General features: G+C 38.3%; 1 protein-coding gene across 3 annotated transcripts; it reads right to left on the reverse strand.

Moving 5' to 3' along the window:
• Nucleotides 1-11,430: 11,430 nt before the first annotated feature.
• SLITRK3 (SLIT and NTRK like family member 3) lies at nucleotides 11,431-21,966 on the reverse strand. 3 transcript variants are annotated; one of them, XM_028505302.2, is made up of 2 exons: nucleotides 21,791-21,966; nucleotides 11,431-16,213 (listed from the first exon to the last, which is right to left on the reverse strand). In XM_028505302.2, the coding sequence occupies exon 2, from the start codon at nucleotides 16,190-16,192 to the stop codon at nucleotides 13,253-13,255; it is 2,940 nt and encodes a 979-aa protein (XP_028361103.1). In that variant the 5' UTR covers nucleotides 16,193-16,213; nucleotides 21,791-21,966; the 3' UTR covers nucleotides 11,431-13,252. The 3 variants fall into 3 exon arrangements, with proteins under 3 accessions (XP_028361103.1, XP_028361104.1, XP_035873527.1); XM_028505303.2 differs by lacking the exon at nucleotides 21,791-21,966 and adding an exon at nucleotides 20,759-21,627; XM_036017634.1 differs by lacking the exon at nucleotides 21,791-21,966 and adding an exon at nucleotides 20,523-20,752 and having other exon boundaries at nucleotides 11,867-16,213.
• Nucleotides 21,967-24,597: the final 2,631 nt, after the last annotated feature.

A 24,597-nucleotide genomic window follows, 5' to 3' on the forward strand; every position in this document is an offset into this window, starting at 1 on the left:
GAATATTATACACATACTTTTCTGCAGCCTCAATAAGTCCTGGCATTTCTAGTTTTCACTCCCATCAATGGATGTCTGAAAACACTTCACAGAGAAAAAGGTGGAGAACCAAACATGAATGCCCCTGTTATTGTTACCGTCACAGAAAGTTTTTTTTTTTTTGAAATCTTAAGTGATATTGAAATTATTTTCTGGAGATAAAAATGCTGATGATGGTGAAGGTGATGATGATGATCATCATGATAAGCCTCTCATAGGGACTATCATTTATTGAAAACTTATTATATGGCAGTCATTGATTTAAATGTTTTACTACATTAGTGCTAATACATCTTCACAAGTCTAAAATGAAACTAATGATTTCCCCTCTCAACATGTTCCTAATCCTACTCTCCAGTCATCTTGTCTTCATGAAAGTCACCAGCCTTCACCCAGTTCTTTAGGCCAAAGCTGCAAATCATCCTTGATTGTTTCTTGTGCTTCTGGACTCACATCCATTTAGTAACATATCCCATTGTTCCTAGCTTCAGTATATGTTTCCCTTCAACTTCTTTCTGTCTTCACTGCTATTAACTAGTCCAACTCACCAGTATATTTAGGCTGGAATATGGAGAAAATAAAAGTGACACTGGTAAATGCAATGTAACATTCTGGGTTGAACCCTGGAAGAGAAAAAGAACATTAGTGCAAAAACTGCCCAAATTTAAATACAGTCTGTATTTTAGCTAATAGTATTATACTACATAATGTCAATTTCTTAGTTTTGACAAATGCAATATCAAGTGAGGTGTTAACATTAGCAGAGTCTGACTGAAGGATAGACAGTGAACTTTATTGCCTTTGCAACTTTTCTGCAGCTCTAAAATTATTGCAAACAATAACTTTAAAAAGATAACTCTTTCCTTAGCTGGGATTCTATTCCCCTTCAATCCATTCTTCACAGCAGCTAGAGTGATCTTTTAATAATATAAATCTGACCATGTGACTGAAAGAATTTAAGCAGCTCAGAAAGATTAAAACAAGCTGTCCAAGATTATGTAGGTATTATTGGCTGGGCAGGGATTTTGACTTATATATAAAAGATTCATTGTTTCTTAAACATTATACCCCGGATTCTCTGCATGAATTCAGCATTTATGAGGAAGAATTTAATGTCTCCCATTTTGCATATATCACATGCATGTTTAAATTTTGTCTGATTCAAAACCCCAAGAAATCCTTATCAATACCAAATAAACAAATAGGCCAGAAGAATGAGAAAAAGTCCTTTGTGCTTTTCAGCTACAATTCAGTTTGAAAGGTTTGAGATAATGATTTGAAAATTTCACAAAGTATGCAAAAATGTCTTCCTGTGAGGTTATTTCAGTATTTAAGATTGCCTTCACCATGATGGCTGATGGGGTTAGGCACTCAAAAGAAACACACATATACAGAGAATGGAATGATGGATGTCAGAGGGGAGGGATTTGGGGGCTGGGCAAAAAAAGCTGAAGGGGTTAGAAGTACTAATTGGTAGTTACAAAACAGTCACAGGAGTGTAAAGTAAATCACAGGAAATATAGTCCGGCATATTATAATAAATATGCATGGTGCCAGGTGGGTAGTGGAAATATTCAGAGAAACACTTTGTAAAAGAAGATGATTGTCTATCTGCTATGCTATACACCTGAAACGAACAAAACAATGCTGAATACAAACTGTATTTGAAAGGGGGAGACAAGGAATTAATGGAAAGTACACACACAGAAAAGGATATACCAGCAGAATTGTCATTAGGAGACACCTCACATTCTGAATATGGAGTTTCATTCTCCTCTTTCATATGAAGCAATGGTTGGACTATGAAGACATCCTCTAAAATTATAGTCTCATCCCACATCCTAGAATGCAGTAGAGAACTGAAACTATATAAAACAAAAACTTCAAGGATTCTCAAGATATACAATTATAGTTTACCAGCTTAGAATTATGACAAAAAGAGGCTCCAAGTCCTGTTTTCACAAGGACAAAGGCATTTAGTAGTCAAACCTATTATCTCTGGTTATCTGTGGGATCCTCTTTAGACTTAGCTTTCTATTAAATCATGGTAGCTCTATTACAGAAACTTGGACAAAATGAGATCACAAGCAGCAGTACTTTTTTCTTATCCAGTCATCACTTCACGTGATAATAGCAGGGGACAGAGGAAATCTATAGGAAATTTAACCCTATAGTAGTCACGTAACAAATATTTGTAGTTGTTGAATCTTTTCTAAAAAGTACTTGTTTTTGACTCTAGTCTTCTTTTAAGATGAGTATAATCCTTAATGAAATATTATTGACTCATAGCAGAATCTACATACCATAGTGAGAGGTAACCCTCACCTATTTTAAACAAGTCTGATTATATTGCAATTTCAGAACTATAAATAATGAAACCAAAAAGTTCATTTTAGTAGACAGTACAAAAGGTTTTATGTTTTTTTAGGTATCAGCACTCTATAGAGCTCCAATAAAACTTACATTTTGTGAGCATTTTTAAAGCTTGGGGAGGCTTCCTGTGGGAGTTACTATTACCACATCTGCCCTCAGTGCAACATCATGCTTTTTACAGAGCTGGTTATTCAGAAAAATTCAACTGGAAATATTTACTAATTGTTTCAGTGAGTCAAGAGATAAAATACAAATCATGCTCACAGATTTCATAACATGTATATTAACTTTTTGATATATAGTCATAGCATTTTTATTAATGGAAATAGTAATAAATGCATGTGGGATGTTGGTAAAAATACATTCATATCCATACATATGAATATTTTACTTTAAAATCCCAACAGATTAAATAGTCCTAACATAAAACATTTCAGATTTCAATTTTCTATAAAGCTTCTTTATGTTTGGAGAATTTATTATCTCCACATTCCTGATTCTATTGACTATCCAAATACTCTTGTGTTACATCTTCTAAGACATGCTGGGCTACATGCAATTTGTTTGTTTTGCCAATAGTCTGAAATTCTGCAGTGCTTTTTACAATTACTTCAAAAATACTTCAGTTATACTCTAAGTGCACTAAAATATATTTATTCAAAAATGATTTATTTGAGGATTATTTTTTCTAATAGAATTAGAGTTCAAACACAAGTGTATTTCCAGGATAATATAATATATTAACAAGATTATGCAACTTTACACAAAGTCAAATATCCAAAACAGCCAAGGTCTAGCAGTACAGGTAGCAGGCTGTACCCAGACACCCAAAAATGGGCTTCAGATTTTCATATGGTAATCCAGCTTTAAAGAAAATAAATAAAATAAGTGCTTGCAGTTTATAAAGATCTATATGTTTTTGCCTTAAATGTTTCTCATTAAGCTAAACGTAGGATCAATTAAACTCTCATTGGTCACTCTATCACATCCTTTTGTAAGATAGAGGAGAATACGATTATAGTAGCACTTTCAAGATTCAAACTTCAATAAGAACATAGATACTCTTATTACTCTTTTTAAAGTTTCACTTTACTTAAGTAAAAATGTGTATGTTGTGCATTAAAATTTGGATTTTGCAAGGTAGTAAAATATTTTAATATTCATCCATAAGATCATCCACTCAGTTCTTCATTCTTCTATACAAGATCAGAGACTGAGATATAAGAATAGAGCTCATCATATTACGTCACTCTAAGGGTGAAATCTGTTACTTTTGGCTGGTATAGAAGATATTAAAATATTTTAAATTAAATATCTATCTTGTGCATATGCCTCATTTTATTTAATATTATATTTCCTGAGTATTATACTTTCCAAATATAAAAGTTTAACCACAGTACAAATATGGGAATTAGCAAACTGCATATATTGAAAGATAAAGTATTTACTTGATTTCCAATAAAGATACCTGCTGAGAACAATAGTTCTGACAGTGGGGGTTGATGAGTGGGCATATCAGAATTATCTCAGCAGCTTTTCCCAACTGACTACACATCCACTTCTCTTTCTTTTTTCTTCATTTTGCTTCCAACATTTCTTTCCATTATTCTGTGATGCCCCCTAGCAATGCAAATTAGTGGAACTCTTTATGCTGCTGCAGTTAGAATACGCAGAGAGTAGTTGGCTGAAAAGTTTCCCAAATCACTATCTCTACCCTCGCTCCCTTATCTGACAAAAACGATTTATACCATATACCAGAATAAATTCAAAATGGAAAACAGAATTAAACATAAGTCATGGTACCACAAAAACCCTAGAAGAAAATACAGGCAGTAAAATTTCAGATATCTCACAGAGCAATATTTTTGCTGATGTATCTCCTAGGACAAGAGAAATAAAGGAAAAATAAACAAATGGGACTACATCAAATTAAAAAGCTTCTGCACACTAAACAAACTATCATCAAAATGAAAAGAGAACTGACTGTATGGGAGAACGTATTTGCTAACAATACAACAAACAAGGGTTTGATCTCCAAAATATATAAAGAACTTACACAATGAAACACCAGGGAGACAAATAATCCAATTAAAAAACGGATAAATGACCTGAAAAGACACTTCTCTAAAGAGGATATACAGATGGACTATAGACATTTGAAAAAATGCTCAACATCAGTAGTCATTAGAGAGATAAAAATTAAAACCATAATAAGATACCACTACATACCAGTCAGAATGGTCATCATAAACAAATCAACAAATAAGTGCTGGAGAGGATGTGGAGAAAAAGGAACCCTAATGCACTGTTGGAGGGAGTGCAGACTGGTGCAACCCCTGTGGAAAATTTGTTTGGAATTTCCTAAAAAAACTAAAAATGTAACTGCCTTTTGACCTGGTGATTCCACTACTGGGATTATGCCCTAAGAACCCTGAGACACCAATTCAGAAGAACCCATGTACCTCAATGAACATAGCAGTGCAATTTACAATAGCCAAGTGATGGAAGCAACCTAAGTGTCCATCAGTATAACTGTGGTACACTTATACAATGCAATAGTAGAAAGAAGGAGCTCCTACCATTGGTGAAAGCATGCATGGGACTGGAGAGTATTACACTAAGTGAAATAAGCCAAGTGGTGAAAGAAAAATACCATATGATCTCACCTTTAACAGGAACCTAATCAACAAATCTAACAAGTGAACAAAGTAGAAACAGAGACATGGAAGTAAAAAACAAATTGACAGTGACCAGAGGGGAGGAGGAAAGGAGATAAGGCAGTGGGGGAAAGAAGAAGAGTCAAGGAACATGTATAAAAGACACATGGAGAAAGACAATGGGATGGTGGGAAGGACTGAATGTGTAAGATGGGGAGGGGAGATGGGGGAGAGTAATGGGGAAAAATAAGGACAACTATGACTGAACAACAATTATTAAAAAATAATAAAAATGTGAAACTATGTAAAAACTGAATAAATAAAAATATTTAGTCACAAAAGAACTGTAGCAACTAGATTTCATGCATTGTTCAGTATTTCACATTGTATTTATCCCACTTTGAACCTTAAAATAAAACTTTGCAAAAGTTATAATGCATTGACAAACTGTCACTTCTTTGATAAATATCTTAGTAAATAAAATATATATCCATAATCCATTCAAAGATTCTTCAACTATCAGTTGTCCACATTTACAAAGAGAAGAAAAGTATATGTCCAAATTAAGGAGTAATTTTAATATGATTTACACCGTTAAAAGTTAAATCATAAATGGAAAAAGAGAAAAACAATATTGCAGGTAATAAAAATATTTGGGTCTTGGATCATTGTATCTCTGGGATAAATTACAATCAATTTTTGATAAATAATTAAGTTTTCTTAATTGTCAATAATCAGGTTGTCTTCCTTAAATGAATTCTGGTGTGGGGCTCAGAAAAAGTTATGTTAATGTGCCCCAAAATTAAGTAGCTGGTAAAGAAGAGTTCTTATTTGTACAGGAAAAATTACCAATTAAAAAAAAGGAAAGAAAAGAAGACTTCATGATTCATTCTAAAGATATATGTCATGAATTAAGGTAAATATTTAAACATACACTGTTAACTCAATTTATTCTTGTGATTTGTTTTACATTAGAATTTAATTTAAATGTAGTCGGGTTAATTACTGTTAAGGTTTGCCTTCATGTCCAATGCCTATGTTAACAGATGGTAATGAAAGTGGCTTAGAATCATGCGAACAGATAAAGTGAACCAATATGGGATTAAACTCTTCCAAAGATAGATCACCAAAGGTTAATATGAAAGTGTAGTTCAAACTCTGCATTAAAACTTCATCAAATGGTTTTCAGAAAGGGAGAACATTTTCATCCCCACCCCCCCTTCACTTCTCATTGTCCTTCTTGCTGAGGAAGATTTCCTGAAGGAAAAGTGAGAGATTCATGGACCTAATTATTCCACAGACAGATCATTTATACCTGTTAACATTTCCTAATCCACCTCCCTTTTATTTATGGCTAGAAAGTAAAGCCTCTAATGAACTGTTAATTAGAAATGGAAAAATAGATCTCGCTTTTGAATTCAAACCTCATAAAGAAAAGCACAAGTAGGAAAAAACCCAGCTCCATTTAATATGTATAAAATGTCCAATTGAAGCCATGGCCAAATAGCTGTGTTGGTTAGTATGTCACCCAATACACCGAGGTTGAGGGTTCAGTCTCTGGTCAGGGTACCAGGGCATATACCAGGGCATATACAACAGAAACCAATAAATGCATAAATAGTGAAAAAATAAATTGATGTTTCTCTCCCTCTCTCCTCTTTCTCTCTCTAGACTTCAGGGTTTCTTATCCAATCACAGTGTATGGTTAATAGTAACATATTGACAGACTTGTTTTTATTATAAAATTGGGTGGTGGGTACACAATGCAATATACAGATCATGTATCATAGAAATGTACACTTGAAACCTATACAACCCTATAAACCAGGGTCATCTCAATAAATTTAATGAAATAAAAATTTCAAATGGTAGTTAACCACAGGCCATAAAAAAGGCATTTTAAAATAAAATTTTTTACCAGAATTCTGTGGGAAAAAAACAAACTTAGAATTCCAAGCAACACTATAATAGCATAATAATCGGAAAGTTTACACTGCTAGTAAGAAATAACTACTGAAGATGTGTGGATTTCAGTAAGAGGAGGTGGTGCTAATATAAATATTTTACAGTTGGATTTTAATTTTAATTACACAAATATTTTGGATGCCACAGCAAAGACAAAAGGCATTTCAGATAAGGAAAACAAGGCTTTGAGATTTTAAAGAAAGGTTCCACAGTATTCAAGCATTTGTTGATTTGCTTTGATTTCCAGAAATAGTTCTATTTTTATTATTATGATAGGTTGGCTTTTTCTCTTACCATTCTTAAGTTACTTCACAATGAAGGGAGATGTGTTGAATTATTTTCTTAGTCTAGGTAGTACAAAGATAAGTGAATTGGCCATTTTATCATTGGGCACCAGGATTCTCATCAATACCTGGTCTTGACTTGGCACCTACTTTGAGTTCAGTGAATGTGCCCTTTGTCTCAAGACTATCTGGTGCTGAGTCAGAAACAGATGTGCAAGCAAGGCTATCAGGAAGAGCGAAAGGAGTAGGGCCAGGAGGGAAAAGAGAACTTCTTTCATTTACCCACATGAACGAGTCTTTGTTCAGCGTTTGTTTGTTTTTCCCAAAGCTAACTTTGCCACCCTGAGCTGGGAAAGTTATGCTTTTGTTTTAAATACTATGAAAAATTATTACATATTCTTCCATTATTCAAATAAACCTTAAACTTAAAAGTTTGCAGTAAAATGTGTTGAAAGTACAAAAGCCCTGTATTCATATGTAATATAGTATTAATAATGCAGTAAATTTCACCTCCAGAAGAAAAATGTGATAGTTATTACAGCTGAATTAAAGTATTCAGATTTGTTTTACTGGTCACTAGCACATGTTTTTATGAAACTTATGCAATGCAGCCTCTATCAATTCACTGCATTACTCATTTTATGAACAAGTGGAGTAAATATAATAAAAAAATATTTAATCAAGTATGCTGGGTCTTTTTCTTAAATCACTGGTTGATAATGTGGAAAACCTGCTTTTTACTAATGTTTATCTTTTGCCGTTTGAAGATATCGTGAGATGAAGGTCAACTAGAAATTTATTATTATGCCTCTTTGGTTATATATCATTGAAGGTTCACCACAAGTATGATTTTCTATTAGAATTTTTAAAACATGTGAAAATGGGTATCAGTGCAATAGAGAGAAAACAATTGTATTCTCAGAAATAAGTACGTTGAGAATGAGTAAATATTATCAGAATTAAAGAAGCAACCCCAGCCATGACCTCTTCACCGACGGCAACTCCTGGCCTATGCCAGCTTTCTTCTGTTGAGAAATTTCCCCCTTCAGTTTAGATTTTGTAAAAGCATACTGAAAATAGTCACCTCTGTTTATTGTTACTTCTATTACTATACACTTTAAATAAAGCATGATACTAAAATAAATAAAATAAGTGGGTGAATGTCTTAGTGTCTTTCCTTCTCTTACTTTTATCTTCAAGTTTTCACATTTTCTGCATGCCTAGGTCAATGACAAAGGTCTTAGCAAATTAATGAATCTATTGAAATAACTTTCACCTGTAAAATTTATTCTAGAAATAGAAAAATGAGAAAGGAGCACTTGTTTTCCATTTGATTTATGTTGCATATTCGTCAGAGATTAGTTTCATTACTGTAAAGACTTAAAATAAATCACAGTTTGACTGAAATTTCTCCTCTATGACTTAAATAACAAAATGAAACAAATTGGAAGATAAAAGAACTTTTAAGTTCAGAAATATTAATTACAGTGTTACTTTTTACATATAACTATTCCTAAAGTGAAGATTCATAATTTCATCCAGCTTCACTTGGACAGGGGTTAGACAGAAGCAAGGAAAATAAACACGTAAAACTGAAATTGTTATACATGAGAGAAAACGCCTAATTTACATGTAAGCATAATCCAGCATATATAAACTATATACATGTATATACAGTGTATATACATATAATAGTACTATATATATGTATATATAAACACTCACACATGATTGTGTTATTGCTCCTATTACATTTAAAGGCCTATAATATATTAAACAAAATACTTATATGGTAAAATTAATGGTAACTATGCTCTGTTTACCTGAAGTTTCACAGTTGAGGATTTTGAGCTAAATATGAGTTATAAATGTCCAAGTTCAAATTAAACTAGTTCAAATCTCTTAAAATGGAGTGTTCTTTTATTATTATTTCCCCTCATATTATCTTTACTCATTATAGTCATGTATCTCACTCATAGAATAACATCTCATTAATGTACCCTCTGTCATTGCCATTTTTCAAAAATGCAAAAATTTATTGACTTAAACAATAATGTAATTTATTCTTTGGCAATGTAATTGCCAAAGAATAGGGTGGTATGAACAATGAATTTATACTAAACAAATCAAAATAATGTGTTGTAGTAGTTAAAGTCCTTATCTTCTGCAATTGCATTATCAATGTTCATAATGCTAAATACAAATATTCTTTTTAAATATCAAGGGTTTAAAATTAACATTCTTAGGTAACAAAAAAACTTTTGAAACTCAATCATTAAACTCTTCTTGTGATCTCTCTTTCTGAACTTTTATTTAAAATATGGTTGTTATCAGCCTTATACACTGTATATTATTTTTAGTGTTTTGCAATTAGGTGAAATAATATAATTTTTAAATAAAAACATAAAAGCATTCACAAATAATACTGTATATGATAATATGTTAAAACTATTGTGGAATCAGACTAATATACCACATGTATCCATGTTCCGCTCACCATCTAACAGTTAAAGGGGCATTCCATACATTTTATTATTTTAAAGTACTATTACTATAATTTATGATAAAATCTCAATGAATAATAACAAATATCCACTGGATCTGGGTCTTCTTCAAATTGACCATCCCTATGAAGTGAATGGCAATGCGCCCCTTTTTCTAAAAAACAAGCAATTTAATGCAGCAAAAACATGGAACAAATTCTAATCATAGTGACTATATCAATACCCATGGTACTTTAAGAAAATATATCTGGAATTGTAAACTAAAGTAATTTTAATGCACAATGAAAATAAGTGGCCTAGACAAGGGATAGAAAACTCCATGGATGCAAGAAAATTCTCCTCTTTAATACAAAATTTCATTCTCATATAAATTTATTTTCACTAAATAAATTTATTTCTCATCCAAGGGTAAAATCATTACCTATATTTAAGAAGTATTACTTTCTGTTTTTAATAAATAAAATATAATTATCAAGTTGTGTCATAATTTGATATGGTTTATGAATATCCATTTTTTTGTGTAAAAGCACCAGGATCTTTAGGGATTGCACTTTAACCTGATTTGTATAATTTACTATGTTATGAATGTGTGTACATTTGTTAGGAAAATGATGAATATTGTCAGAAATATCTAGCCTTGTACTTTGAGTTTTTATTAAGCACTTCTCTCTACTATTCACCAAAATATTTAACTAAGAAGAATGGGAACATGATAAGTACCTAGCTTAGAGGGACTCCATAAGTCAGATTTTCTGTGTTTAGAAAAAAGACTTTAAGTGAAGGGAGAAATGTTGAGAACAAGAACAAGGAAAGTGAGATAGCTATGAAAAAGGTGACTTCTGGGAAAGTGAAAAGGAGAAAAGTAAAAAGAGAACAATGACACCTATTTAATCGTGGGTCCGATTCTCTTGCATAAGAAGAGCTACATGTCAATGTCATATGTAAAGAAATAGTGAATATTGCCTGTGGGCTTTTCTTCACCTGAAGTAATTTCAAAATATACCTCAAATAATGAAGGACCAAAGTTTTCCATAGAGTGTGACAAATGCAAAGTAGCCCTGAAAAGTTGTATTTTTAAACTGATATACTTATGTTTTGATTTTATGCATACCTGTGTTGATACCCACGTGTAACTAAACAAGAGATATATTAAATATATTCTGAACATTCACAGGGCTGTTTTATTCTTTTTTTTTTTCAAGTACAGTGCCTTAGTTTTATATCAGTTACACAGCTTTAAAAGCTGTTAGTCTCCTTTATTTATGAAAAAAAAAGTGATGTAAGGCATCAGTGACTTGTGAATTACATTCAACGCACAATGATAATTCCTACTAAGGGCAGTTTGAGGAAACGCCAGCAGAAAACACTTGCCCACGGCACAATTCCGCGGCCAGCAACACGGGGTCTGTGAATCCCTAGAGCTCTGCTGCCCTCTAATGGCCCAATGGATAAGTGCCTCCCAAAGCTCTGTGTCAGCTCAGTTTCTTTTCTGAACAAGTACTGGCACCTTAAACATCTGATTTCTTTGGTTTCACTCGAATGTAAATGGATCATAACTTAGATTATTGTCAGATTAATTTTGAACACAATTTTAATGTTATAAAGAGAGAAAAGCTCATTCAACTTCCTCTGACTTAGTTCAAGCATGAATGGGTCCAGTTGCCATATGTGGTTGGAAAAAAACAGTAGCTACATATGTGACAACTTTCACAGATAACAGGATTCTGACAAATTGACCCCTTGGCCTTAGATTTTGATTGGTTAGTGTGTGTGTGTGTGTGTGTGTGTGTGTGAGTGATTTTAGTGTGCATGTTTTTAATACAAGAATAGCAATTTTTCTTTTCCTTTTATCAGTGTCTTAAGATGCCTCAATCCCCAAATACCTCCTCTTAATGCTAGACTTCTTAGCAGTCTAGTTACCTTATTTTTTTCCCAATTACATCCTGCCTAGGAAAAATGGTGCATTATTGGGGTACTAACTTTGAAATAATAATACAATAAAAAATAAGTGAACTATATATATATCAGATTTTTTAAAAGTCCCAATTATATCCTGGTATGGAATGGGGGTGGTTACAACATATATCAACATCACAGTGCATCAAACTTTGTTAGTAAACTAGCTTTCTGTGTAACGAGTAAAGGAAAGGTTTTTGTTTTTGTTTTTTAATGTGAACACGAAAGGCATGGCATAGCTGGAGTTAAAAGTTCAAGCTTTGTATCCTCTATATATAATGTATTATGTTTTTCAAAAACTTTTTATTAGGAAAGCTATACCAGACGCATAATCACTATACAATGATTAAACATTACCTTTACAATTTATAATAACTGAAATTACAGAATAAATATATGCACATTTCTTTTGAATCTTTGTGTGTGAGAGAAAACATTAAAAGTGCTTCCTACAAAGCTGTTAGTGATATATACCCAGTTGCTCTTTTATATATATATATATATATAAGAAAGTGCAGATGTTCTCCAAAAAATCTTGGCATCAGGATGAAGTGTCACAAATAGGATGCTCATCCCTAGGTGTGTGCCTCTGGCCATTAAACCACCGGGCCTCCACTTCCGCAGGATCCAGCCTAGAATATGACTTTTCCTAGGTGGTTGGAGAGATGTTATGAGCTGTACACTAGGGATGAAGGGAAAGGTGGAGCTATAGAGAGGAGACAAATGGATCAAACCTGAACTAATTAGATTGGTCTGAATGGGAGTAGTGTGTGTGTGTGTTGTGTGTGTGTGTTGTGTGTGTGTGTGTGTGTGTGTGTGCCCGCACCAGAAGCAAGAGGCTGCAGGTTCAGGGACCTGTGCGCAGGGATTTGTGATTTGCTTGTGGGTATGTGTGGGAGAGAAAAAAGAGTGGGTGAGAACATTCGAGCAAAGACCCGCCCCCTCCCTCCCCATCTTGCAGTTTCCAGGCATGCAGCAAACTGCAGTGTTAATACATGTACAGGGTCTGTGCCATGATGGGGAGAGGAAAGAGAGACACAAAATTCAATTTGTTTTCTCTGCTCCCTGTCAAACAAAACTAAACTAGAAAAAAAATAGTTACTGAAAATAAAAAAGATACATTGAATTTTACTTAATTAGGATCAATACACCGATCCGCATTATACCTTATACATGGCACAGTCAATGTCTCAAATTTCTGTATAAAAAAAATAATGATAACATTTGCTGGCAAAAGTCTGCGAAGGCACTTCATTGATTAATGATCTGAGTATGGCCCTTCCTCCAAATCACATTTGCGAGGGGAGCACATACATCTGTATTTTCTAGTTATCATGCGGTTTCAGTTCCGTTCAGGGCAGGGAAGTTTGTGAGAATGGATTTATTGGGGAAAGTGTAAAGGGAGCAAGGGATATATTTCTTTCATTTTTCTTTTCTTTTGAAAAAAAAGCACTAATTTATCTTTACTTTTCAGTCAGAACCTATATGCTGTCTTCTCCAGGACTTCGAGGTAATCCGGCTTGGTTTGAAGTTTGGCCCTTAACTCGAGGTAATCACTTTTTTGGGTTTGGTGGTTTGTGAAGCCCTTTCCAGCCGAGAAGAGAAGGGTTTCTTTAAGCCTGGCATCCTGCTGTAAGTCTGGGTATTGCATGCCAGGAGGGTGGACGTGCAGTTCCTTTAATTTGGGCACTGTGCCATAGAGACAGTCCACGAACCCCACTGAGCAGGGGGCTGGCTGTGGCCTCTCTCGGTCTAGTAATATGCTGCCACCACCACAGCCTCCCCCAGGAGGAAACAGCACCACCCCACCATTCTTCTCCTGGTGGCGGAACCCAGCCATGTCTCCCCCAGTTCCTGCAACTACCCCTGAAACCCCACCAACTGCTGGATGGTGAGGATGAGGGTGATGATGATTCACCGTCACTATGGTGTTGAGCTGGGAAGTGGATACTGCCAGGGACCACTCCTTTTCTTTTTCCAGCAAGGTCCGGTAGTTGCTGTGATTCTCCTTGGGTGTTTCAGCAAACTGCTCACTTCCTAGGAGGACCTCCCCCATTCCTGGCGGTTGTGTCCCAGCACCTCCGCGCTCTGCACTCCCTGCCTCCTGGACTGATGCGACAGCCGCTTCCTCCTCCTCGCGAGGCTTGTAAATGGGGTTGTTGCACATCTGGGTAACTGGGTGTGGGATGTACTCATATACGTGACCCACAGGAGGGGCCTTTTCTGGGGAAGAAAGATTGGGTCGACCACCACCTCCACTTCCACCTCCACCTCCTCCACCATCCTCAAAAAGCCGGTGGCATTGCATCTGGATTCCAGTAAGGTCCACACCTTCCTGTCGCTTGCTTCTGAAGGGCAGCTTCTTCCGGCGCCGTCGGAGCACATAGGCAAAAAGGCCTGCAGTAACAAAGACTGCTGAGAAAAACAGAACCAGTAGGCTGAGAATCAACACAGAAAGCGGCACAGGACCCCCGGGAGGAGAGAACTCATAAGGTGATGCACTGGTCGGCCCCCCAGGAAGGTGAGGATCTCCAGGCTGGGCTGGTGATGCTCCAGCTGGCGCAGTGTGCAGCATCTCTGGGCAGAGAACTTCCAGTTCAATTGTGCGCACATCCCGGTGAGTGAGGTTCTCAGGGCTCCTGCAAAGTACATCACCTACTACACTGACTGAGCTGATGGTTTCAATCCACTGTTTGAAGGGGACCAGGTCACAGGTACAGTCCCAAGGATTCTCATTGAGGTCTATCTGGACAATAGCATTCAGGTGTTCTAGAACACCAGCCACAGGAAGGTAAAGGAAGTAGTTTTTCCTCAAGTTGAGCCGAGCCAGGGATGTGCCTGCAAAGGCATCCGTTGGTAGAGTCCTCAGCAAGTTGTTGTTGAGGAATAGCAGCTTCAAGTTGGGCATGAGGCTGAAGGCTGCAGGCTGGATCTCCCGGATGACATTGAACTCGAAGTATAAATAGTGCAAACTCTGTAGGCCTCGGAACATGCCTGGTGTCAGTTTCTCAATATCATTGCCATTGAGAAAGAGGCTCTTTAGGTTGGGCAGGTTGATAAAGGCCCCATCTTGGACATAGGAAATACGATTGTTCCCAAGATGCAAGAGATCCAATGAAGAAAAATTCCAAAAATCAGAACGGTATATTTTCTGAATCAGATTGCTACTCAGGTACAGTTTCTTGGCATTCAGTGGCCTTGGAAGAAGTTCAGAAATATTATTAAATCCTCGCTCTTTGCAGTTGACAGTCAAGCCAAGGTCATTGATGTGCAAATTACAGGTACACCCAGTAGGGCATATAATGGGAATGGGTGGTCTGGTCTGGTAAGGAGCGATGGGAGGTTGGTTTGGACCAGGATATAGAGCTTGAGATGTGGATGGTGGCCTTGGTGTTCGGGGCTGTTTGGTGGGCTTGGGTTGTTTATTTGGAGACTTGTATTCAACAGAAGAAGCAGTAAAATGGACAGAGGACAACATGGAGGAAGGCTTAGTTGGCCATGCATTCTCCTTGTTGGATGACAAGTGGGGAATCCCCAAACTAGCCTCCACCTCAGAGTCGGACAACAGAGGGCAGAGTTCTGTCTTCCTGATTTCTCTCAAGTCCTTCCCATGAAAGTGGAAAGGGGTCTCACAGGTGATGTCTCCCACCAGGGCAGTGTAAGGAATGCGCTCCAGCCAACTCTTTAGTTGCACAATCTCACATGTACAGTTCCAGGGATTTTCTTCCAGCTGGATCTCCATCAGGCTTCTTCCAATGTGGTCCAGCATTCCTCGATAAAAGAGAACCTTTAACCTGTTTCCACGTAGGTCCAAATGTGTTAAGGAGACAGCCTTAAATAAGTTGGTTGGAAGCATGGGGATGAGATTATCATTCAAAATCAAAACCCTCAATTTACTTAGGTTCCGAAATGCTCCACTCTCAATGCGTTTAATGACATTGTAATCTGCTTGCAGATATTCGAGACTTTCCAAGCCAAGAAAGGTGTCATTTCTGAAGACATCTAGTTTGTTCTCATGTAGATACAGCCTCTTTAAAATCTTAAGACCATTGAAGGCTCCTGTTTGAATGTCCTGCAATGCATTGTTCCCAAGGTTAATGGACACAGCGTTATTCAAGTGAAGAAAACTGTTGGTGTACAATTTCCTCATTGAATTCCTCTGCAGATACAGTTTAAAAGGTCTTGACCAGAACTCAGTAATCTGACTAATATTTGTAAATCCTTTACTGTCACAATGTATATGAAAGAGGCTTTCTTTCACTTCACAGTAGCATGGATCAAAACAGGGCTCATCTATTTCCTCTGAGTCCTCTATCAGGGGAATCGGGGTAGTCCATCCTAGAGCAATTGTGCTTAGAAGAATAATCCACAGCATCCTTCCTCTGTGAAATGTCTCAGCTATAGAAGGTTTCATGGTCCGTGGTTGATTACAAAACTGCAACAGAAATAAAGATGCAGATTTTTAGCTGTTAGTCTTATGCACTAGCCTAATTGACTCCTACATACATGTGGGGCCTTTTAGAAGTAAAATGATAACTCTGACAGTTGTTGAACTGACAGTCAAAATGACCTATCATCATGTCTAATTTGTTGTTTATTTTGAACTTAGGAAACTGAAATATTGTACCATGTGAGGACATTATTCTGCCATACTTCATAAAAAGCATATCATACAAAAAAACAAGCCATTATATACTGGGATGGCTTTTAAGTATAGACAGTCAGTAACGATGGCAATAATCTGGCCATTACACCTGTTTGCTTGTTAAAGCTCACATTGGTATCAGAGGTGGCCGTTATAGATCTGATTTGAACTGTGATGAGGAGGGGGGAAGTTTTTTTAAATAATAGGTTTCTACTCATGAAAAGTTGAGATTAAAATATGCTATTAAATTAAAGGGTATTATAACATATGAACCCATTGCTCAATATGAGATGCTGAGATATATGAAATGATTGGCATCTCAGGAAAACTTAAGGTTTCTCTTAGGAAATGATTACATCATGCTTAATTATAGTATATGCTTAGTGACACACTATACCTCTGCCCCCTTTGCCCAAACACAGATTAATAACATCTCCTTCAATTAAAAGATGTTTATATATGTATCATTTGGCTCTTCAAACCTTGTCCTTTCTAAAGAACAAGCCTGTGCACTTGTCAGAGCTAAAGATAGTGACAGTTAAAGGATGCTGGACCTGGGAGTGTCTGCCTGAACAGCTTGGTTAGGAATGCATGTCCGTGCCTTCAAGATCAAGTGAAGAACCCTGGATAAATCTGGAACTGGAACAGCAGGTGGCTGGTTAGAGGACAGTTGGGTAGTTAAAGGCAAGAAGGGGAACCCTTGATACTCATCTGCAGATAAATGATCTATCACATGAAATACATTTCAAGGAAAGACACCATTCTTTTTTAATCAGAAGAAACAAATACAGTGCACTATTCTAATAATACAGAGCCTTCCTCATGGCTCTTGTTCCTTGCCTAATATCATCAGTATATGAAAATGCATACATAAATAAATTATAATAATGCAGCTTTATTAGATTGCCCTTTCTGAGTCACCAAAATGTCCATAGAAATTGAATGGTTGTTTTTAATCAATAAAAATAAACTGGAGCTTGTAGCATATATTTTCTCTCCTCACTTAGTGACATGCATTAAGGAAATATTTAGTCAACCCTCTAACTTAAAACATAATGATAAAATTCATAGGGAGAAAGAAGAATAAATCTTTACATTAAGCATGCATTTAATGTACACAGTTGTAAGGAAAGGAGAACCAGTGAGAAAGCAGAGAGAAATCTGCCTCAGGCATGCAATACTCAATTTTTAGAAACAATTAAATGAAGAAAAAGAGAGAGAAGGCAGCTGAGACTACAGTGCAGTATCAGTTAGTCTCCTTATAAAATATTAAAATCTACATAAGTTCCTTCTTCACCATTTTTATTTTAATGTTTTTTTCTTATTTTTGAGATCCTGAGATCTAGGCAAACAAGGCTCCAGATGCCTTTAACTTACCTATTTTGCAGAATATTTTTAAGCATTGAACATTGTTGGGGGGTGAGAAACGCTTGAGTTTAAGGGTTCTCTCTCCCTCTCTCTCACTGAAGCAAAGGGGGATAAATGGAGGGGGGGGGGGGCAGAGGGAAAAAAAGGCAACGAGCTTGAGACGTGCAGGGAATGCAATGGGCCTTTCAATGGGCTTCTTTTGGATGCAGAACGGCCGCCTGGCACTCTCAATAGAGGAGGGAGGAGAAGGGGCTGCTGCAGACTTCCAGTTTTTGCTGTTGCTGCTGCTGCTGCCGCTGCGAGGCTGCTTTCTTTGGGTGCCGGCAGCACATCATTGGGCACTGGGAGGAAGGGCGGGAGGAAAGCAGCGAGAAAGGCCGGCTCAATCACAGAGCAGAATCTCGGACTTCCCTTGTGCTGGCTTTTTTTATTTTTTCCAGTGTGGGCTGAAACCCTGGAACTGGCTTTCCACGTCTCGAAAATGAGGTCCAAGAATGGGGAACGCATTTAGCACGGTTCCGGGGAGAGCACTAGGAAGCCCAGACTGAAGTGTATGTGTGTCTGTGTGTGTGTGTTTAAGAGGGGGGAAAAGTATAGAGGTAGAGATAAACTGTCAAAATAAGTGAAAGAATGGAAAAGACACAAACCTATGGGGAAACATCCCTTTCGTGGGGAAGATGGAGATGCTAGGGGGTAGGGGGAGTAGGAGTTTTTTCCTTTTCCTTTTTCTTATCTTAACTCTCAAGGAAACTGTGGCCTGACTGGTTTGCTCCTCTAGTTCCCCAAAGCTCCTTTCTCTAGTGTAGACAGATTCAAAAGTACAACTGTCTCTCGGAATTACCCTTTTCATAGCACAAGCACTGCTCCTCAAAGAGGGGGATATAGGTAAATTCGGGTCCCCCAACAGAAGAGCTGAGTCCTGCTAATTCTGCATCCGTGTCTGGAATAAGAGCTCAGGCAGGCAAGAGACTTGAACAGAGTTTCTCTTGCATTTTGCTTCGATCTCTTTGCACCATAAATCCTTTTACTGTGCTGCAGCACAAACCCTTGTATTTACCCTGGATTCAAAAGCTGTGTGTTTCCTTCCACCTTCTTAACAACAGAAGGAAGTCAGTGCTCTGGAAGGAGATGCAGAACACTTGAGTAGCAATGACAGATTTCACTTTCTTCCACCGGGAAATACTTTATGGGATAGGGATGGAGGTATTTTATATATGATATATATCATACATATCATACATATTATATATATCATGCATATATGTGATTTGTATATTCTCCAACTATCTCAGGGAAGTAGATGATAGGAAGTCATGAGGTCATGAAGTGGGGATGACTGAGGGAACCTGTTTCAGTATAGAGAGGCCACCAGATTATAGTTCACAAGAGCCTTGTAAGAATTCTTAAAGGCTCAGCTGACAGTTCCACAGTCCCATCTGCCAGGGGAAAAAGTGCATCTTAGTGGAGAAACTGGACAGGAGCAAGTGTGCAGAAAACAAGTCCACTTAGCATGAACTGTGTGTCATCAATGCCCACCTCCCCTCCATATACAGACACACATGCCAACCTGTCACCAACTCACAAGGAAGGGAGGGAGGGACTTTCTAATCATTGAAAATCTAGACTGAACCGCAATTGCCTGAGGGGTCAAAGTTAGGCAGTGGAGGTGGCTTTCCCTTAAAGTACTCTTCACAAGACCAAATTTTAAAGAAAAACACAGTTAACGTGTCCATCTCTCACCATCCTAAAAAGCCTAAGTCAACAAAACATACCCTTAATGTCGGTTGTTTGCATGATATTTTGCATTTAAAATGACAGCACAAGTGTCGCTCCAGAATAGCTAAAATTGGAAGCAGCCATCAGAGATTAAGTGAGCAGGTGGGCAGGATTCTTTAACGTATCCTTAATATTCCAGACACACCCTATTTCTCAGATAGGTTTCAGACCAACACGGACAGCCTGAGCTTAGAACCAGAGCAATCCCATCTCCATCACCAGCTGCCAACCTCCCCCTCCCACGCGCGCGCGCACACACACGCACACACACCACCTTCTGTACCCATCGTGCAGAGGCGGTGGCTGTTTCGCGGATTTCATCGCAAACCATAATGCGATGGATTCCATGGGTAACGGGGAGACTTCCCTAAGCTTCCTAGTGACAATAAAGGGCCCTCTTTGCAATCATTCTCTGTTTTCCCTTGAACTACAACCCTCTAAATTCTTGGTTTGGGCCGTGTCCTAAAGGATATTTCACCCATGCCCTTTCCTTTATCTCAGTATAGAGCTCCAAAAGTTGGGATGAAGGGCCCTGAATCTCGGGGTTTGTCCGCTTCCAGCTGGGAGCGCCCGGCATCGTTTGTCCACGGGGAGGACAAGAAGCCCTTTCTCCCCCAAGTGCCCGTTTCCTACCTCCCCCTCCCTTTCCCCTGGTCTCCGAGCCCACTAATTCCCACATATACAGGCTAAATATTCCAATATTGAAGCAAAACTATCTACCCCAGGACAATAATTAAAATGCTGCATCATTCATTTTCTGAAGAGCTCTGAGCCTTTTACAGATCATTTTCTAATTTGCTGTAGCCAGGCGAAACGCACAATAGGTCTGTTTAGAAATGGAAAATGATTAAAAGCGCAAGTCGTTTTTCTTCTATCTTTTACAGCACCAGCGAGCGATCCACTGGGGGAGGGGCCCTTTGCTCCTCCACCTGACCTATTTGATGGAGTTACTTACGATTTCCTCCCCCAGAAAAAGGGTCCGAGGTTATGTTAGTCTTCAGTACCTCGCTTTCTGCCAGCGTCCTTACAGCTGGCTAAATGATGCAGTTCAAAAATGCAACAAACCCCTAGCACCTGTGAGCGTACAAAAAGCCACCGCAGCTGAAGTCTATGTGCTCTACAATGCACATCCCACATTCAAGAAATACTGGTTTCAATTAGACAAAGTAGGAAAGGGTGGTGGGGTGGTACCTATCAGTGCAGGGCGCTCACGATCTCCCAGGTTTGCTCCGAGGGACTTCCCAGCCGGAGCTGCAAACTCTCCCGAAGCTGAATTGTATCCATCATGCCGTAGCCTTGCAGTTTGTCCTCTTCTGGCCGCCAACTTTCACAAAGGCCACCAAATCACTCTTGTAATCCTTCTAAGTGTTTCCACCTTTGAGACTTTCAGGGAAATGGTCGCTGCATACCAATAGGAGAGCGGGGCGCTCACCTAGCGCGGCGATGTTAGTGACAGAGCTCACGACCACAGCTTTAATATGCCCTGGGTGGCAGGCAAGCAAGGCTTAGTGAGTGTCCCAGACTGTTTTTTTTTTTTTTAATTTATTGTTATTATTGTCATTTAAGATCTCGGTGCCCTCGATTCAGTGGTGAGCTTCGCAGTCCTGTAGAGCCCTGGCTTGGTGTCTGGGTCTCTCTCTCTCTTTTTCGCTTCCTGAAAGGTTGTCACTCACAGCGCAATCCCTGCCGAGGCCTCCTTGGATCTGAGATGGGACTAGCCCTTGCCTTCTCCGGGTGTCTTTGCTCTTGATCCTTTGGGTACGTGGGAGTGGGGCTGGGTGGTGCGAAGATGAGAGAAGAAGAGGGTGGGGAGAGGCGGGAAGGATGCAGGAAGGGGGCGACTAGATCCCAGATCCCAGCATTGGCCAGACGGCAGAGGGAGTGGGGGGTGGGGAAGAACGGGAGAAAGAGAGGATACAAATACAACGGTATGGCTGTATACACCAAATTCGACTTGGATTGGGGGGGATCTCAGGCAAAGCACGAAGGTGCAGCGATACTGTTGGCAGAGAGTTAGCCCCCTGACAGCTCACCATTCAAACACCCTCACTTCTCAAGCGGGAAGGGGGGGGGGGGGGGGGTTGGAGGGCGGGGAAGGGGACCGCGGAACGTTTCAGGCCAAGGAGACGCTCGCGCCGGCAGCATCTTTTAAGACTGACCTGCTTTAAAAGTGACACTTTAATGGCCGAGGAAATAACTAAAATCGGATTACACGTTACTTACCAATGTCTGCACCCAAACTGGGAGCGCCAGGTCGGGTATTAGGAGGCAATATGCGAAACGCCAGGCTGCAACCCGAATGCAAATCCATCAGCCGCCCCCAAATCGCGCACCGAGGGAGAGGCGCTCGGGAGCCCCCAGATCAGCTCATCGTCGGAGCCTCCGCCAGCTTGTCCCCCCCGCACCCCCGGCCCCTCCTCCGCGCCAACTGTGTAAATCAGTCGCCGCAGTCCTCTCGCCGCGCATCGCAGGCAAATCCCTGCTTAGGAAGCAAGTGATTCTCTCTCTCTCTCTCTCTCTCTCTCTCTCTCTCTCTCTCTCTCTCTCTCTCTCTCTCTCTCTCTCTCTCTCTCTCTCTCTCTCATCGGTCACAATCTGGCAGCTCTACAAAGAAAAACCTTGTAAAAATGAGTGACAGGAAGTCAGCATTCTGTATCTGTGGATTGATTTTAACTTTATTTGCAAATGAGAGGTGGCTGTTTGGAAAATTACAGTCCAGGCCCGAGGAGGGGCGGACGGGGCGATCAGATTAGGAGCATCTAAGCTGTATTGGTGGGCGGTATTGCGAACCACCCCCAGAAGCTGTTCCCAAGTGATTTTCAGTAGCCCCCCACCCTCATGACACATAGGTGAGAATTTGAAAGTACACATATTTCCTTATCTGTTTTCACTGGCTAAGAGAGGAAAATAAAACTGTGGGGTGAGGGGAGGTGTGTGGGCCATTTGCTGGAGAGATGCTGGGTACCACTTCGTAACAAATTAAATAAGGGCACTTGAACAATTATTGCAGCTATGTGAGAGTATTATTGCAACATATATGCCCACTGGAGGCGACCATTACTCCCGCTGCAGTCATACTAATGCAGTCATTTAATGCTCCATCCAATCTGCAGTGTAAACCAACACAGTCCTTTTTAATAGATCCCTTTCATCAGGGACTGTGTTGGAGGAAGGGTTGTCTCCCACTAACTCCCAAAACTGGATAGGAGGTCATCCAGGAAGTCATCTGCCCCTCTCTTGCCATTCCTTCCTGAAGTAAATGCAATAAATTGTTCAAGACAAGAAAAGTTGTGCAGCTATTACAATTGTAGATGTAAAATGAACTCGACCCTATTTTCAAAAGCTTTCAAAGGAACTCTAGCTCAGCCCTTCCAAAGAGGCAGTGCTCTCTTCCAATTCATATGGGGAAACCTTTGAGAAACAGGCCTGAAAATATGATTTTAGTATTTGTTTCATGTATTTTCTATATACTATGTTATACCATTGTTACTCTCTATTACATACACAAAATACCACAGGCCTAGTGGCCATATTAACTCCATTTAAAGAGAGTATGAATTGGCATGAATTCCAAACCTCTCTTCAATAGTTTGTGAGTAATTGTTTCCATGTGAATTTTACACATGGGAGGACATGGATGTAAAAAGGACATTCATCTTGGGTTTTTGACTCACTAGGGTCTCCAAGTTGAGATTTAAAGAGGTAGATATCCAAGAAAGCTTGTAAAAAAGGTTCTTTCCTATAACAAATTGGTCTGGTTTGGGAGAAACCAAGCTACCTCAGTAGGCTGATGTGTCATAGACATGTTTCTGGCCTTTGCAGGTAGTAGTTCCATTGGAGAACAATCACTCCCTAGAATACCATATCCTGTGTGGGCGAGTGTGAAATCATCCACATGCCCCTGAATCTCACAGTAAAAGGATATTAGAGTAACCCTGAAAGCAATCATACAACATACCCAAAATAGCCGAGTCTCTGTAACTTTTGGAAATTATTTTGATTTGATTTGATTTACAAGGTTATTTGTTGAAGAGAGAACTCTGAACATGTTAATATATCTATTCTAAGCAGTGTGGTAGTGGGGAAACGTTGGAAGATTAAATAGGATGCATTGTTAGTGTTGAGTATTTCCAACACAAACCTTTCAGGCCAGATACAAATGTTGTGGGGTAAGTAATTGTGATGGACTTTTGAGTGATTCTATGTTGTGACTTTTTAGTTCATTCTGCAAAGGTATTTACGTGTCCACAGTTTTATTTTAAGCAAATGTAATTCACACTGTGAAAAAGAAGGACTCTCATAAAAAATGTTTTTTATTGATGATGCATAGTGGATAAAAGGAAAGTAGAAATAACCTACAGAATGTATTTGCCGTTCAACAAAAGAAAATATGTTCATATTGCTAATGGACATACACGTTTTTAGTTACCAAGCCATTATAATACTTTACAACTTTCTTTTCATAACTGTCATTTTCGAGACAGGGACTAGGGTATTAAAGAGGCTTGAGTGTGCACATTTTTCTTGTCTAGCATATATTTTACCCACCCTGATTTAAATCAAATAAATAAATGCATCTTTTGAAAGATTTAATATGAACTTAAGTAGTACTAGAGAATTTGTTCAGTAATGGAGCATTCACCCAAGAAATTTCCAAATCCTGTAGCAATTTATGATTATATACAGCATACTTAAGTTTTCTATATATTGTATTTATCTGTTTTTAACTATCGAACAAACATTCATGAAGCTTCCATCTTTCTTATTTTATCCATTCCAAACACTCTTTAAGCCAACCAATTATATATTTGGTAATTATCAAAAAACTAAGTGTATCATCATTTGATTAACTTTGATACCACTATTGAAACAATTAAAATGTAGTTACATATTCCATTTTATAAATGAGAATTTAGTCTGCAAAAAATAAGCAATTAAAATATGATAAAAGAAAAATTAAATGTTTTTAGTTTGGTTTTGTTTTGGAGCTTCTAAGTATTTATTGAAAGATTAAAAGAGTTGAACAATTC

This window comes from Phyllostomus discolor, chromosome 2 (genome assembly GCF_004126475.2).
Source record: "Phyllostomus discolor isolate MPI-MPIP mPhyDis1 chromosome 2, mPhyDis1.pri.v3, whole genome shotgun sequence".
Classification (NCBI taxonomy): Eukaryota; Metazoa; Chordata; class Mammalia; order Chiroptera; family Phyllostomidae; genus Phyllostomus; species Phyllostomus discolor.

Bases quoted from the DNA above. Each gene is read 5' to 3' on its own strand.
- SLITRK3 (XM_028505302.2), bottom strand. From the start codon at position 16,192: ATGAAACCTTCTATAGCTGAGACATTTCACAGAGGAAGGATGCTGTGG.